A 17,358-nucleotide genomic window follows, 5' to 3' on the forward strand; every position below is an offset into this window, starting at 1 on the left:
TTATTGCGATCGTTACTATGATCGTTCATTCCTTCTGATCTCTGCAAAACAATGGGCAATGTGCAATTACACTGAACGGTTAGTAAAAAAATGCAGAACTTGAGCGCACAAACGTGGAATTACAGCGAACAATTAGCCAACGATTAACAATCATTTTAGATTCAGATCTAAATTAACGATCGACATAGGAACGATTTTTCGATCGTTGCTTGCAATTACACAGAATGATTATCGTTTAAATTCGAACAATATAACGATTGACCTGCATCAAGGCCAAAATTATTACTGATGAGGCCGACCGCTGATCTCTGAAACATGTTAGATGTTTGACTTGCATGAACTACGGCAACTACTACAGTGACATTACTGCTACTCCGTGGAATACCTTTGGATTACTCACCGCACGCCGAGAGTTGGTAGTAGTGGAGCCACCGGCCGGGGCCCGCTCCCAACCCGATACCTCAATACCTACAACTACTGAAAAGATACAGAAGAATCCAAGATACTATACTACATCACAAAACTACCAGGTATTCAGCAGTAAGCTATATATTACTAAGGATATTTCAACTGCTTCAACGGATCATTGTTACAATAACCATTGTTACAATAGTTACTGAGTACTATTTACTCACATACTTTACAAAAGATATATTATGTTAATATTTTTTATAGAACTTCTTTCCTATCATTTAAGCATACAACGTAGCGCATATTTTTGGTGTAATTAAAAATAAGCAAATTTACAGTACAAACGAAGCAAATCACTTTGTTAGCTCGGCAATTTTCTTATCAGCAGGTTGCCTTTGAGATCCATGCTACTTCACCCCAGGTGCCTGGAAAAGCTGGATCCAGTGCTGGGAGAAGTTTTCCAGGACTAGACCCAGCTCTTCCAGGCACCTGGGAGGAGCAGCATGAGCATGGACTTCAAAAGCAGTAGGCTGGTAAGCAGATTGCCGAACTAAGAAAGCAATTTGCTTTGTTTGTACTGTAAATTCGCTCATCTCTATATATAATGACAAAAAAAATGCTGTGTGAAATGTGTGTCTGTAATGGTAATATAAATCTGGATGATCATCCCAAAAGCTGCAAGGAAACACTTGTGTGGAAGGTCTGTGAAGAAATAAGGCAGTTACTTGCTTAATTCGGAAGAGACTGTTGCCCAGGTGCTTCAAAAGTTACAATTTTATAGAGAAAAAAAAAAGAAGATTTAATAAAAAGCAATAGGTTTTATGGTCTGAGGAGGTCAAGTACATTCTGCTAGAATGAAGTAGTAGTTTGCAAAAGAATTTCAAATCTGCACATTTCTTTTCTAGCAACACCACAAAGTTTTATATAGGCTACATAAAAATTTTGGTCACAGGACAAAAAGATTGAAGTGTCACACTCTGAGGTTTCATGTTAGTAAATGGGGGTGCATTGTGAAATGTTACAACTGCCATGAAAAAAAAAACATCTTTTTGGTGCGTTCACACCTACAGGATCTGCAGCTGATTTTCTGCAGCAGATTTCAGTTAAATGACTGAACACAGCATCAGATTTGATGCTGTGTTCAGTTATTTAACTGAAATCTGCTGCAGAAAATCAGCTGCAGATCCTGTAGGTGTGAACGCACCCTAAGGCTGCGTTTACATGTAACGAATCAGCAGCGCATTTCTCTCTGTGAATTCGCAGTGAGATTCGCTGCGGATCCCTGCCCTGTACACTCTATGGGCAGACAATCTCGCAGAGGGATAGACATCCCGCTGTGAGGATGTCAGCAGCCTGCCCTGTTAACCCCCTGGCCGCCGGAGCGTATACATCATCTTCTCTACGCTCCAGCTTGCTTCGGGGGTTCCAGGCACATGCCGCTTGGCCAATCAGTGCACTGCCCAACCTCAGCGCACTGATTGGCTGAGCAGAACGTGAAGACGCCGGGAGCCCCAAAGCAAGCCGGAGTGGGGAGCAGGTGATGTGTAAGCTCTGGCGACGGTGGGGTTAACAGGGCAGGCTGCTGACATTCTCACAGCGGGATGTCCATGTTTGGACATGGGCAGATGTTTGTCTGCCCATAGAGTGTTAAGGAGTTTTCAGTGGCAGATCACATATGGCATGCAACCGTAACACCACTGACCCTCAATGCAAACTGCCTGCAAATGTGACCTGCTCACAACCTCTCTGCAATTTAGTTATCTTTTCTTTTAACAGCTAAGTCACAACTGTTAGAAAGTTAGCAGACAAATGATGCCAATATATTGATAATGTGACTCAGGTGCAATTTGCTTTTGTGTGGCATTTGTCACAATGTAATCCTAGCATTAAAGAGAAACTAACAACAAGTATATGCATATATCTGTGCTGCCGTGATGCCTATCACACAAGCATTGCATAGATACCTTTAGCGATGCTGTGAGATCCAACATTTTCAGAATAAGGGTAGGTTCACACTGAAGAATCCACGTAGAGAAGTTCCAGCGGATTCGGTCACACTTCCCCGCTTGCGCCTGCGTGCATTTCCATCCATCCCATAGACTCCATAGACTTATTAATCCTTTCGCCAGACGGCAGAGTCCGCCTGTGCATAGAATCGAGTCTATGGCATAGGCGGAGATGCGTGTGACCATGAGCTGGGACAAGCGACGGACTCCACAGGAACTTCTCCGTGCTGATTCCCTAAAGGTTCTTCGTTTTAGCCTCACAGTGTTGCAAAGGAGGGTCTGTGACAATGTCAACTCCCACCCTGCTCTCCATTTTCTGATGTGTCTTTAGGCCACAGCCCACCTCCTTCAGAATTACTGCCGACTCCCAACTCATTGTAAACTGGCTGTCAATCAGTGTGGAGTAGGTGATAAGGTGGCCTGAAGACACAATGCCAGCCAGAGAGCAGGGCAGGAGCTGACAGTGTCATATATCCACCTGTGTGATACTGTCAGCCTAAAATAAAGAACGTTTTTCCAAAGATGCAGAATCACAGAGATTTCCAAAGGTTTCTACTGTATGCAATGCTTGTGTGATAGGCACCTAAAAACTGTCAGCATGTATATATGAATATCCATGTTGTTAATTTCTCTTTAAATTGATACTGTTGTTTAAAAAAAAAAAAGGTTTGATCAGTCTGGGTCTCTGACATCCCTACCAATCTACAGATATAGTCGTGTCATGATGATATCGGGCTTCATAGAGACAAGTGCTGAGCAAGGGAGCAAGGGAGTAAAGTGCTCCACTAAATTTTTAAAGGGGTTATCAAGTGCTTCAAAACATGGCCACTTTCTTCCAAAGACAACACGACTCTTGTCTCTAGTTCAGGTGGGGTTTGCAAATAAGCTGCATTTACTTCAATACAACTGAGCTTCAATACCCCACCCAAACCGGTGACAAGAGTGGTGCTGTCTCTGAAAGAACATGGCCATGTTTTTGTAGCACTGAATAACCCCTTTAATTAGCAGTTCCTTCATTTTCAACTGATTTGGGGTAATAAACGACCAAAACAAAGCAAAAAATGAATGAATAAATAAACCAAAAAAATTGGCCGTAAAGTGGTAAAAAGTGAACAATTTTGTAATCAATGAATATAAAAAATAGCTTTTTACAAACATTACTGATTTGTTTTTAACAGCTACAAAAAAAGTGAATGTATCTTTAGACAACAATGGAGAATATATATATATATATATATATATATATATATATATATATATATATTATTTTTTTTACAGGTTTTAAGTTTTTATTCATAGTTGGTATTTACACTACCTGATAGAACTAGAACTTCATAAGAAGAATAGCCAAATGCACTGCTCAGGTGTGCAAAGTTGATGGAGACCTATCCACCTATATTTATATGTTTATTCTCGATTCAATGGTTTAATCCTCATGGTGTTAAAGGGGTTCTCAGGCAAAAAAAACTTCTGTTTTCAGAAAGTTACATAGATTTGTAATTTACTTCTATTTAAAAATCTCAAGTCTTCTCATACTTATCAGCTGCTGTATGTCCTGCAGGAAGTGGTGTATTCTTTTCAGTCTAACACTGTGCTCTCTGCTAACATCATCTTGTTCCAGACAGGAACTGTCCAGAGCAGCAGCAAATCCCTATAGGAAACCTTTCCTGCTCTGGACAGTCCCTGTCTCTCACAGAGATGTCCGCAGAGAGCACTGTGTTACACTGAAAAGCACTTCCTGCAGGGCATACAGCAGCTGATAAGTATGGGACGACTTGAGATTTTTGAATAGGAGTAAATAAAAAATCTATATAACTTTCTGAAACCAGTTGATGTAAAAGAAAAAGAGTTTAGCCGGAGTACCTCTTTAATGATGTAACACTGTACTACATGAAAAAGAAGAAGGTGAATGCATAGATTAGACATGTATATTAAATGTGTATGTCGGTAGGTAGACAAACAGTAGACAGAGCATATTATGCACATATATGCTACTTGCTATGACAATGGAATTATTCCGAATACCCGAGGAGAGAACACACATTGAAAGTCAGTGATGACTCTGAGAATTAATTTTCTTTCCTGCTTTTTTTCTGTTCCACTCTACTAGTTGTTAATTTAGTTAGCCAGGCTTCAAGTCATTGCTCTTGTCTTTCATCCTTGGCTTCCACAACTCTGATGAGCCATTAAAGAAGTGCTCTCAGAGACACCTAGTGGGCCGAGCATCTGAGCAAACAGCAACCTCATTCTAATGTGCTACATTGCCTCTAATTCACTTCCCAGACACATTCCTATAGTTAACCTAGATTCAGATCGATAATGCAGCTCCATATTTTCCTTCCTGTGCAAAGGGTTAAATCGGGTAAGACATGCTTAGAATAAACACAATGACATAAAATCCATTGCTGAGATCTATGGAGAATGATACATATCAAATTAGCAATAAATACATAAATAATCAATAAATCTCCATGTGAAATGTATGTCATTGTAAGGAAGTCACACTGGCAGACAATGAATGCATCTAATGCAGAAATGCTCTCCATGCATGGCACCCATGTGGCCCTGTCAGACCACAGCATGTCCTTGCCCCTCTCAGCTGTCCGATCTGTCTCTCTCACTTACATTATGACAGGAAAACATTCGAAGCCACATCTGGCACAGGCATTTTACAAGATAGTAAAAGTGGATTTGCTTTGTTCCTATACAGATTATCTCTGGAGTGACTCTAGCTGCTCAGGGAGTCCATGTGTCAAGTCATGTGACCAGTGCAATTCACAGTGAAGCCCAGCATTCTGGATGATGTATTGCTTATCTCTCTATCTATACGTATCAATGGAAAGCTAGAAGAGCTCCTTGTTCCAGACAAGATGGAAGCTCGGAAACACCTCCTGTATATGTCTGGTGTACAAAAGCATTGCTTCTCTGCCTCTCTCCTCATGTACTTGGGCTAGATATGGCTTCATCTCTCAGTTTTACATTCCTTGGGAAGAAGAAGAAGAAACAACAATACTGTCGCCTTGTATCGCCATCTGTCGGTGTTGACTCTCCACTCTCCCCCAGATTTTTTTGGCTTTTTTTCAGTCTGTAGAATAGGATGACATGGCTGCACACTAAACATGTGTATCAGCTGCTGGGGCTGGCTGCGAGCTGGCTGCCTGCTAAGCCCCCACTAAGATGCTGCTGCTGCTTTCCCATAGACAAGAGGATGTCAGGATGATAAAAGAGCATTCAGCATCTGTTTATTGGAGGAGGTGGGGGCGGGGGGTCCCTGCTCCATAGAGCTCCACTATTACAGGTGCTTCTGCTAGTCACAATGCAGAGTGCTAGAAATGGATCCCACTGACTGCACGGGTGACTTCCACGAGTGACCCAATGGATGAGAGCAGATGCAGTGGCCACACGTCCGGGAGATGAATGCTGAGCACATCCATGGCCGCTCAGATGGAAGAAGGCCAATCAGGCGGCTCTTATGCAAAGGGACTGTAGTTGTGGACTAGATTGACATGTAATGCATGCTAGGATGCTGTCAAGTTGATAAGTAGAAAGGCTGAGTCTGCTCAGTGTTCTCCCCCATCCACCCTACCTAGTGTCAGACTCCTCCCTCCTCGCTGCCCCCATCCCCCTTCCCTTTCTCCCGCTCTCCTCTCTCCAGCTCTCCCGAGCTGTTTTGTCTCTACCTCCCCGCAATCCCATCGGCTTGAATAGGAATCACAATGGGACTGGTGGAGCCGGAGGATGGATGCAGTGCGGGCTGTGTGTGAGGAGGGCTACTGGTCACACTGCAGCCAAGAGCCGCCTCTCCTCCTGCCACCCTGATCACACAGCAGCAGATGCATTTTTCATGGCTTTCCGCGATGGTTGGGCCCTGGAGACTCAAGTCTGAGTAAGTATTAGGATTTCGGCTTATTAAGAGGCTGGATGCAGGTTAAATGATGGGGGTGAGGAGGGGGATGCTGCTGCAGCTGCTGTCCCCCATGCCTTGCTCCCTGTTTCATTGGTATGTTCTGGGCAACCTAGTGCAATTGTGCTGGAGTCTGATCACACAGGACTGGATGGCTGGCTTAGGAGCAGTGCAGGAAACTGGGGATCCGTCTTAATAGATAAGTAATAGTCATTCTTAAGCTTTCATGCCAGCCCATGCTTCATGTAGTCTAGGTAGTGGAGCTTGGATCACCCACCTGGCATTTCTGGTAAGCAATTGCAATTCTATTAAACTTTTATCACTAGCCACCTATAGCCAGGATTGGCCATCACCAACGGATTTGTGGATGAATAGGTTTGGACAGCAACCGGAAAGGTATGAATGAGCACCATAGGCAGCCAGGCGTTTGTTGTTGTTGCCCCCCCCCCCCCCCCCGATCAGTTGCCATTGTCGGTGGTGGGTGTTGAGATGCAAGTTGTTGTAGGGTGAGGGCGAGTACACCATGGTTTTGTGCAGCACATAGATACTGCTCCCTGACAACAGCCTCATGCAAGCACAGCCATGCTGATCGCAGTTCTATGCTGGGAATAGGAGCTAGATAGCAGCACAGGGCTATTTCTATTACTGACTAGTTTCTTGTATGTTCCCTCATCCCCCTAGGAGGACCATCAGCAACCATCCCTCGCTGTAATCAGCAGCTTTAATGCTGAGAGTATTGACAATGGCGAAAATAGGAATGATCTATTCGATTCTCCCCATTAAGCTAGTTTTACAGCATCCCCAAAGTAAATGATATTTGACTAAACACGTTCCCTGGAGACATGTACATATGTGTGCAATGATTAACCCTTCTGCAACCTTGATGGATTATTAGTAGAGGAAAGGATGTCTGCCCCTTGCTGTAAGCAGAGGAGAGAGAGAGGGGTGTATGTGCACAGCATAGTCGTAGTCAGCTACTGATAGGAAATGCCATTTTGCTTATGGATGCTTTGGGCATCGTCAAAGCAACAGTGAACATGACGTTCCTTTCTATTATTCTATACGTGTTAGCAGTGGTGGTGGTGGTGGTGGTGGTGGTGAGGAGGATGAGGATGATGATGATGATGATGATGATGATGTGGTGAAATCATCTGTAGACAAACTGAAGCTTTGCTTATAAAAGAGTGTAACGCATTGCGGTAGAACTAGACCCTACACAAGTTCTAGTGGATGAAATGGAAGGCTGTACATTAATATGGAGATAGTACAGTGCGCTGTTCAATGGTGCGGTGCTGAAATGGCTCGAAAGCCAGGGAAAGTGGGCAAAGAGCTCCGGAAGCCGAGGTGACAGCCATTTTATGCATACTTCTAGATGATTAGGAACCTTTAGCAGTGCAAACCTGTCTGCTCATGGCGTGTATTACACAGACCTGTCTGCAAATGGTCTATAATGTGCAATGGTGACTGTGTCTCTAGCATTTATCATTGCAGCAGTGTGTGTGTGTGTGTGTGTGTGTGTGTGTGTGTGTGTGTGTGTGTGTGTGTGTGTGTGTGTGTGTGTGTCTCCTTGTGCTGATGTCCTACTTAAAATGTCTCGTATTTTGTCTCACAGGAGGTAAAATGTACCATTGCTGCTCCGCAGTCACGTTTGACCAGGACTTAAACAAGAAAATGCAGATGTGGATCCTACAGACGATCGCATTTGCTTTAACATCCCTGCTTCTCTCTTGGGCAGAAACAATAGAATCCTATGGAGAGGTGTGCGACAATTGTCCTTGTGAGGAGCGAGATGGCATATTGTCGGTGAATTGTGAGAACAGAGGGATCATAAGCCTTTCTGAGATCACCCCTCCACGCTTCCCAATCTATCATCTCTTTCTATTTGGAAACCTCCTAAACCGTCTCTACTTAAATGAATTTGTTAACTACACCGGGGCTTCTATACTGCACCTAGGGAACAACGACATTCAGGATATTGAAACGGGGTCTTTTAACGGACTTCAGGGTCTAAAGAGGCTGCATCTGAATAACAACAAGTTGGAACTTCTTAAGAACGATACCTTCATTGGCCTAGAAAGTCTGGAGTATTTGCAAGTCGATTACAATTACATAATCGCCATTGAGCCTAATGCTTTCAGTAGGCTTCACACTTTGCAAGTCTTAATACTCAACGACAACCTTCTGTCCACTCTGCCTACCAATCTATTCCGTTTTGTCCCTTTAACACACCTAGACCTGAGAGGGAACAGACTGAAAGTCCTCCCTTTTGTGGGTCTCTTGGAACATATGGATAAGGTTGTGGAGTTGCAGCTGGAGGAGAATCCATGGAATTGTTCTTGTGAGTTGATCGCCCTGAAGGACTGGCTCTACAGCATTTCCTACTCTGCTCTAGTCGGGGATGTGGTGTGTGAGACCCCTTTTAGATTATATGGGAGAGATCTAGATGAGATTTCCAAGCAGGAATTGTGCCCCAGGAAATTGATTCCTTCCTATGAAATGCGACCACCTATCCCTCGGAGTACAAACGAGTACTTCCACACCACCCCAGCCTCAGTCAATTCTGGGGCCACCATCTCCTCCTCTGTTTACAAAAACCCGACAAAACCTAAAAGCACACGGCAACCTAACAAGTCCAGAGTACGAGCCACATCCCACCACCCTCCCAAAGAGAATGGATATATTGCTTACCAGACCAAATCCCCAGTGCCTTTGGAGTGTCCTACAAACTGTACGTGCAACCTACAGATCTCCAATCTGGGACTCAACGTCAACTGTCAGGAGAGAAAGATCCAGAGTATCTCCGACTTACACCCTAAACCTTACAACCCCAAAAAGATGTATCTGACAGGCAATTATATTTCTCTGGTTCGAAGGTCGGATTTCCTTGACTCCACTGGATTGGACCTTCTCCATCTTGGGAACAATCGGATATCAGTTATCCAGGAAAGAGCCTTTGGGGATTTGACTAATTTACGCAGACTCTACTTAAATGGCAATTCTATTGAAAAGCTGACAGCAGACTTGTTTTATGGCCTTCAAAGCCTTCAGTATCTTTTCCTACAATATAATGCTATTAAAGTGATCGAACCTGGTACATTTGACTCCGTTCCCAATCTCCACCTCTTGTTCCTCAATAACAATCTCCTGAAATACTTACCTAGCAACATTTTCTCTGGATTGAATCTGTCAAGACTAAACCTGAGAAGTAACAATTTTTCCCACTTGACAGTGAGTGGGGTGTTGGACCAGCTTAAATCCTTGGTGCAGATCGACCTCCACGAGAACCCCTGGGATTGTACGTGTGATGTAGTGGGCATGAAGCTCTGGCTGGAGCAGCTCAGTGTAGGAGTCCTGGTGGATGATGTCATCTGTAAAAGCCCGAAGAAATTTGCAATGAAGGAAATGAGACTGATCAAGTCTGATCTCCTTTGCCCAGATTACTCTGACACTCTAGTTCCCACGTCCACCCCATCAGAGGAGCAGCCCCCAGAGAGTACCACCACCTTCATTTATCCCATTAAATTCAATAACGTGTCGAGCTCAGTGCCCTTGTCTGTGCTCATACTGAGCCTGCTCTTGGTTTTCATTATGTCTGTGTTTGTGGCTGCAGGGCTATTCGTCCTTGTGATGAAACGAAGGAAAAAGAATCAGAACGAGCCAGCCAGCACAAATAACTCAGACGTGAGCTCATTCAACATGCAGTACAGTGTGTACAGCAACAGACCTCTGCCTAAAGTCAAGACCCCAGCCGGCCATGTCTATGAGTACATCCCCCACCCCTTGGGTCACATGTGCAAAAACCCTATCTATAGATCTAGGGAGGGCAATTCTGTTGATGACTACAAGGATCTCCAAGAACTTAAAGTCACCTACAGGAATCATCTAGAAGAGGACAGGGATCGCAGTCTGAGGAGCCCAGGCTACAGTGTCAGCACTATAGAGCCCAGGGTGGAGCTGTCGCCTGTGCAAGACACTGACCGTGTATATAGGGGGATTCTCGAACCTGATAAGGGACCTTCACCTGGGAATAACATCGAGTATAAATATAGCAACCCCCCTGCTTTTACCTACACGCCCAAATATGAAGCAAAGCGTCAGTACTTGCACCCGGACAGGTTAAGAGAAGCAGTGCTATACAGCACACCCAGTACTGTCTATGTGGAACCTAACAGGAACGAATACCTGGAATTAAAAGCAAAACTCAATGTGGAGCCGGACTACCTCGAAGTACTGGAGAAACAGACAACATTCAGCCAGTTCTAGACCCCTCCAACCCCAGTTTTCTCTCTGAAACAAAGGACTATATGATGATTTTGTTGCTTCAACCTTCGGATGAAGTGCCTTGGCACAAGATTTTCAGCTGCAGCAATTCTACTGAAAGGGTGTGCAAATTTTCTTCTCCTTTTTTGTAGGACAACATCAATTGTATAAACGGGGCACAACACTTAGTGATTGCAGGAGGTCGTCTCCTCTGTGGTCTATGTCTGCAGCCTGAGAATTAAAGAGTTGGAATCACTCCTGGTGCTAGGAGGTATATATGATGAATTTACCACACATATGCTATAACCCTTCAGACAAGGGTGGGTCTAAATAACTTTTATGGTGTTTTAGCACCCCCTTCCCCTAAGTTTAATATAAAGGTCCATTTTTACAGGATGTATTTGTATGCTTTCTGGACTTTTGAAGCTAAATTATGTAAGCTATGATCTTTATGCATCACCATAGATGGTGTAAACAAATTCTAAAGTGCAAAGACATCAAATCCATAACTTGGGTAGTTAAATAACTTATTGTTGAAATATCAAATATTTTAATGTAGCACCTATTTTTATATGCACATTAGCATCTCTCTCTCTCTCTTTCTTTTTTTTTTTATCTTTCACTATTTCTTGGTCTTTGGTTTGCGCAGATGTGTTGCACTACATAAAGAAGTTGTCATATCAGAGATGGCTAACATGGTTATAGGTGTCAGAGATAGTTCTAAGCAATTAAATAGGAAAGTGACCAAATAGCAAGGAGGCTAAGAGCAAGCATGTCAGTCAATGATGCTGTTGCAATTGTTCTATAAGAGGCATAATGAAATCTACAATTATCTTTGGGCACTTTACAGAATTGAATAATGAAGGATATAGGGAATATCTGGTGTTAGGTGAAAAGATTTATTTCGATAGTGAACCAAATGTAATATCTTGACTACTGTTGTAGCCAATTTCAACTGCACTGTATAGATTGACATGTGTCTGTCACTTGGTAGGTTTGACATATTGGAATGTGCAAAGCTCAGAAAAGAGTCACAGTTTCTTTTTATACTACCTTTCTTTTCTTTTCTGAAGTGCAGTGCTGTGATACATATATCCAATAAGTGATACTATTGTATGAGCAACAGTAAAATACAGGATGCATTTTAGCATCAATTTTTTTCTAAACCCATTATTAAGTTTTTGTCATTGGGCATGTGTTCAAATATTAAACAATGCTGCCAGTTCAGTACAAATAAAGTAATGGTACCATATCATATTTCTTAATGCCCAGTTTGACAAGAATGAAATAGAATTGCGTACATTCTCCCTTCAGAGCATGTAACATTTGCATTTGTGTTGATACTTAAACCCTAAGAATATTTATTTTTGTACAAGCTCATTTTCTTTTTTTTCTCATTTAATATCTGCAACAGGGTATGTAGTGGCATCATCACAGAAATACATATGCATACATACAGACACACACACACACAGACACACACACACACACACACACACACACACACACACACACACACACACACCTACTCCTTCCAGTAAATTAAAATGACACTGATAGATTCAAGTTAGGATTTTCCTTCCTTTGCCCATGGGAAATCCACTTACCTAGTATTTATTATAGAGCTATTTCTAGTGTCAAAAAAGTAGTTTGTAGCCTCTTCCTAAAAATATTTAATATTTTGCATCCTGAGACTTATTTCTCATATGCAATGACCTACTTATTGAATACACTTTAATAGATTCTTCCATGAAGATCTATTTGTTGACATATTGTACTTTGTATTCATCACTTTCAAGTATATAAACAGGGATATGCAACGTTCAAAGAACTGCCCTAAAAAAAACAACATATTTTTATGAACTATATTGTAATGAATGTTGGATTGACCCCCTGCATAATTTATCGATTATAGAGGTTCTATTTATTTTCTCTTTCAACGCAGTGCCCCCTAAAGCACCATATGCTATTTTATATATATTGGAGATATGGAAACACAGCAATGATATACCTTAAAGGTTTTTTCTTTTTTTTTTTTTTTTTACTGTGCATGCTTTATTATACTCATGTTTTCATGTATTTAAGATTTTCTTTTCAAGCTATTGATTTTTGTTCTATCATCAACTTTACTTATCAAGTTAATATAGGTTAACAGAAAAAACTCCTCTACCTATTTTTTTTTGTTTACAACTTTTCATGATTCTTTCTAATAATATTCCAGTTTCAATCAATCTATACAAAAAATAAATCTTAAATAAAATATATATTTTTTTATGCACGATTATTATGATTTTGATCAACATTTGTACAGTGTATACTTTAGTCAGAAGAGGATCAATAAGATAATGCATATTCTGGTGAGTGAAAGATTTTAACATAATATGGTATTTCTGCTTACAATATAGGGACATAGCCACATGAACTAAAATATAAGTAAATAAAGATCAACATAGTAATATGTTAATAAATATATGATGTCAATCTGTTTAACCATTATAAGAAAAATGTCTGTATTTTACTGGAATAGCAAAGGTTACACATCCATCATATGTCTATACCAAACACTTGCTGATGGTATTTTGTTGATACATGAGACAGAAGAGACAGGATACTATAAGGCAGCTTTGTAATGTATGGAGGATGTTATTTTATTTACATTCAAATATTTTGTTCAGTGATATGTACTTTATTTAATCTACAAACTTTTGGGAATTCAATGTAAAATTATATTTTAAGAAATTAAATAATTCTATTAAAATTGAAATTGATTATACCAATCTTTACTTTAGCATTCACAGTTTTCTTTTTATATGACACATAACATATTTTCTATACACCAGGATTACATTTAGGCCTATGCCTATGTCATTTATATAAAGCATTACTAGTGCCATTAAAGATGGCCTTCTCAGCGATATACATACTTTTGCATCAGATAAAACAATATACAGATTTTGCAGATTTTGTTTTAATTTCATGGATAATCTATTTTTCCCCCCTTTTTTACAAGTTGTTCAAGGTTTCCCAAATTATAAGCTTTGCAGACTCTAGCGGCTTCATACCAGATGTGATCCACTAATTGAATATCAGAGACTTAAATGGATTGCTAATGTGTTTTAACATAACATGAACATTCATGTGTGAATGGGTGTTCAAGTGTTTAACATATAGCAATTAAATATTGTCCTCAGGTGTATTATGAAGTGCAAATAATTAGATGCATGCCCTATTTCATGAGTCCTAACACTGTAGGGGTACTTGTGTCATTTGAAGGACTTTTTCTACTGTGGTTCTAATGTACTTATGCATTTAATTCAGCATCAGTAAATTTCTATGGGGTGCTTTTATATGCATTTTTTTTTTTTTTTTTTCTCTGTTTAAATTCTTGTGGATGCTCTATTTTTGAGGAATACAGAGAAGTACTTATGCCACCTTTTTGGGAAAAAGGTGGGGAATCCAGAGAAACATGTCTATGTCAAACGTCTATTATTACAATGTTTTTACATAGTGTGAACATAGCCATAAGCTGCATCCATGTTTTCCTGAACTGGCTAGGACTGTATCCAACTTGTTCAGCCACTGGTATTCGAATGCAGAACAGTCGGATTTCAACATGCTAAAGTTGTGCTCATCTCTAATAAGGAATATTCATATTATTTCTTAGTGAGATATCTGGAGTTTTCTGTAAGGGACAACATTCTCTCCAAGTCTCAGGAGTTATCAAAGGCTGGACTACATTTTACTCATGTAAAAAAGATGGTTTCTTGTCACATGGTTTATACCAGTGCCAACCCACAAAAAAAGAAGAGGCAAAAGTTGCAAACAGAACAAATCTTGTTTGAATAGTGGTGTGTATTACACCAGGACTTTATGTATGTGTCCATTTCCCTTTAACACGCAACGTCTTTTTTAGATGATTTTTTTTTTATAATGATGGCCATTAATAATGACCATGATCATCAATTATTGCTGCCATTATAAAAAAAGCCATTATTTGAAAAACCACGTCTGTTATTTCACATAAAAAGGTGTTGTGGAAAAATAGCCTAATGTTTACTATGAAGTGACTTGTGGATTAGTTTATGTAGAAATTGACATTGTTATGCTTCATCATTTATGTATAAAATACAGTAGTAGGCTATGTTCAAACTACAGAAATGTACTGTCATTTAGAGGGGAAAGACGGCCATCTATTGACAACAACTAGAGATGAGCGAAGCGAATCTGGCGAATTAAGATTTGCTGTTAATCGCGCTGTCAATTCGCTTCATGCTGCAAATCAAATTACTGACGATTTGTTATGGAAATTTTCAAAAATACTAAATGGCGTCCGCACATGCTGTCTGGAGCATCACTGGGCAGGAGAAAGGGATTAACCCTAATTCCTAGCACCTGTCCAATCAGCTGCAGGCCCTTCTGTGATGTCAGCACCTCCCCTCACCTTCTATACAAGGTGGTTTGTTAACAGAGGTGGCCATTCAGCTGTGTGTGGAGGAGAGAGCAGGATCACAGCAGGCAGTTAAAGCAGAGCAGGGAAAGACTAACAGAGTGATTTAGGGACAGAGAGGAGAGGATAGGAGGGCAGATTGTGGGTGATGTCAGCACCTTTCCCTCACCTCCTATATTAGGTGGTTCATTAACAGAGGTGGCCAGTTGGCGATGTGTGGAGGAAAAGCAGGATCACAGCAGGCAGTTAGAGCAGAGTAGGGAGAGACTGACAGGGTGATATAGGGACAGAGAGGAGAGGAATGGGCAATTAAGGTCTCAATTATCGTAGGATACTTGAGATTCAGATCACATGAAATTTAAATAAAGTGCTACCTCAGGAGCATTTACAGGAACTATGCCTTCCATCATATGGTGCACAATACTAGTCCAAACATGATAGTATATATATATATATATATATATATATATATATATATATTTTTTTTTTTATAATAATTATATACAGATGTGTATACATGTAACCTAATTTAAAATACAGATGAGATTTGATACAATTTTATACAGAAGTTGTTCACTTACTTTGCATCTATAACACCTAGCACCTATAACAAACATATTTATATAGAGGAGATATTGCTGGAAAACGTAAGAAAAGGGATAATGGACTTGTTACATTTGCCAGCTACAGGTAGACAAGTTCACTGTCATCATTCACTTCTAAAAAAACATACTAAAATAGCTGAAGGATATTAAAGCAATAATATTTTAATTTACAAAAGTGTTATCCAGCGAAAATCTTTTTCTTTCAGAACAACTGGTTTCAGAAAGTTATATAGATTTGTAATTTACTTCTATATAAAAATCTCACGTCTCACGTCCCATTCTTATCAGCTGCCATATGTCCCACAGGAAATGTTGTTTTCTATTCAGTCTGACACAGTGCTCTCCAGACAGGAACTGTCCAGAGCAGGAAAGGATTTGCTGATGCTCTGGACAGTTCCTGTCTCGGACACAGATGTCAGCACAGAGCTCTGTGTTAGCCTGAAAAGAAAATACCACTTCCTGCAGGACATACAGTAGCTGATAAGTATGGGAAGACTTGAGATTTTTAATTACAAATCTATTTAACTTTCTGAAACCAGTTGATTTGAAAGAAAAAGATTTTCACTAGATAACCTTTTTGTAAATTAAAATATCATTGCTTTAACCCCTTAGCCACCCATGACGTATCTGAAACGTCATGGTGCAGCCAGGGAGCGCCTCTATTACGCGGCGTGGGTCCCGTTGCCACGTCAGCTAATTAAGCCTCTAAATGAAGCTGTCAAACCGGACAGCTGCACTTAGAGGCTTTGTACTGCACATCCCTGGTGTCTAGTGGGACGGATCTCCATGGGACGGATCCGTTTTCTGCCCATGCCGGGCCTCAGCGTCGCAATGACGCTGATCCTGGCTCGGCAATAGATTGCTGTGGCCTGCAGCAGGCCATAGCAATCTATCACCGATTACAATGATCTTTGCTGTGTATATACACAGCATTGATCTCTATGAGAGATCAGTGCTGTCTATATACAAGTCCCCCAGGGGGACTTTTAGTTACAGTAAAAAAAAAAGTAAAAATGTTTTTTTTATTAATAAAAAAATCCCCTCCCCTAATAAAAGTCCAAATCATCCCCCTTTTCCCATTTTACAAATATAAATAAACAAACATATTTGGTATCGCCACGCGCGTAATTGCCCGAACTATCAATTAATCCCATTCCCGATCTTGCACGGTAAACGGCGTCAGCGCAAAAAAAAAATAGCAAAATTGCGCATTTTTGGTTGCATCAAATCCAGAAAAAATTTAATAAAAATTGATCAAAAAGTAGCATATGCGCAATCAAGGTACCAATAGAAAGTACATGTCATGGCGCAAAAAATGACATCTCACACTACCCCATAGACCCAAGAATAAAAGTGCTATAAGCATGGGAATAGAGCGATTTTAAGGAACATATATTTGTTAACAATGGTTTGAATTTTTTACAGGCCATCAGATAGTATAAAAGTTATACTTGTTACATATCGTTGCAATCGTAACGACTGATGGAACATGCATAAAAGTCAGTTTTACCATAGGGTGGACGGCGTAAATGCAAAACTCCCCAAAATCAAAAGACAAATTCCTTTTTTTTTTCAATTTGACAAATTATTTTTTTCCGGTTTCGCAGCATATGTTATGGAAAAATTCAGCCTGTCATTGCAAACTACAATTGGTTTCGCAAAAGATAAGGGCTCATATAGGTCTCTAGGTGAAAAAATGCAAGTGCTATGTCCTTTGAAACATAA

At 40.5% G+C, this 17,358-nt stretch overlaps 1 protein-coding gene across 1 annotated transcript; it reads left to right on the forward strand.

Moving 5' to 3' along the window:
- Window positions 1-6,285: 6,285 nt before the first annotated feature.
- Window positions 6,286-10,584, forward strand: SLITRK5 (SLIT and NTRK like family member 5). The gene is made up of 2 exons (XM_069972340.1): window positions 6,286-6,303; window positions 7,934-10,584. The coding sequence occupies exon 2, from the start codon at window positions 7,942-7,944 to the stop codon at window positions 10,582-10,584; it is 2,643 nt and encodes an 880-aa protein (XP_069828441.1). The 5' UTR covers window positions 6,286-6,303; window positions 7,934-7,941.
- Window positions 10,585-17,358: the final 6,774 nt, after the last annotated feature.

This window comes from Dendropsophus ebraccatus, chromosome 5, assembly GCF_027789765.1.
Source record: "Dendropsophus ebraccatus isolate aDenEbr1 chromosome 5, aDenEbr1.pat, whole genome shotgun sequence".
In the NCBI taxonomy this organism is placed as follows: Eukaryota; Metazoa; Chordata; class Amphibia; order Anura; family Hylidae; genus Dendropsophus; species Dendropsophus ebraccatus.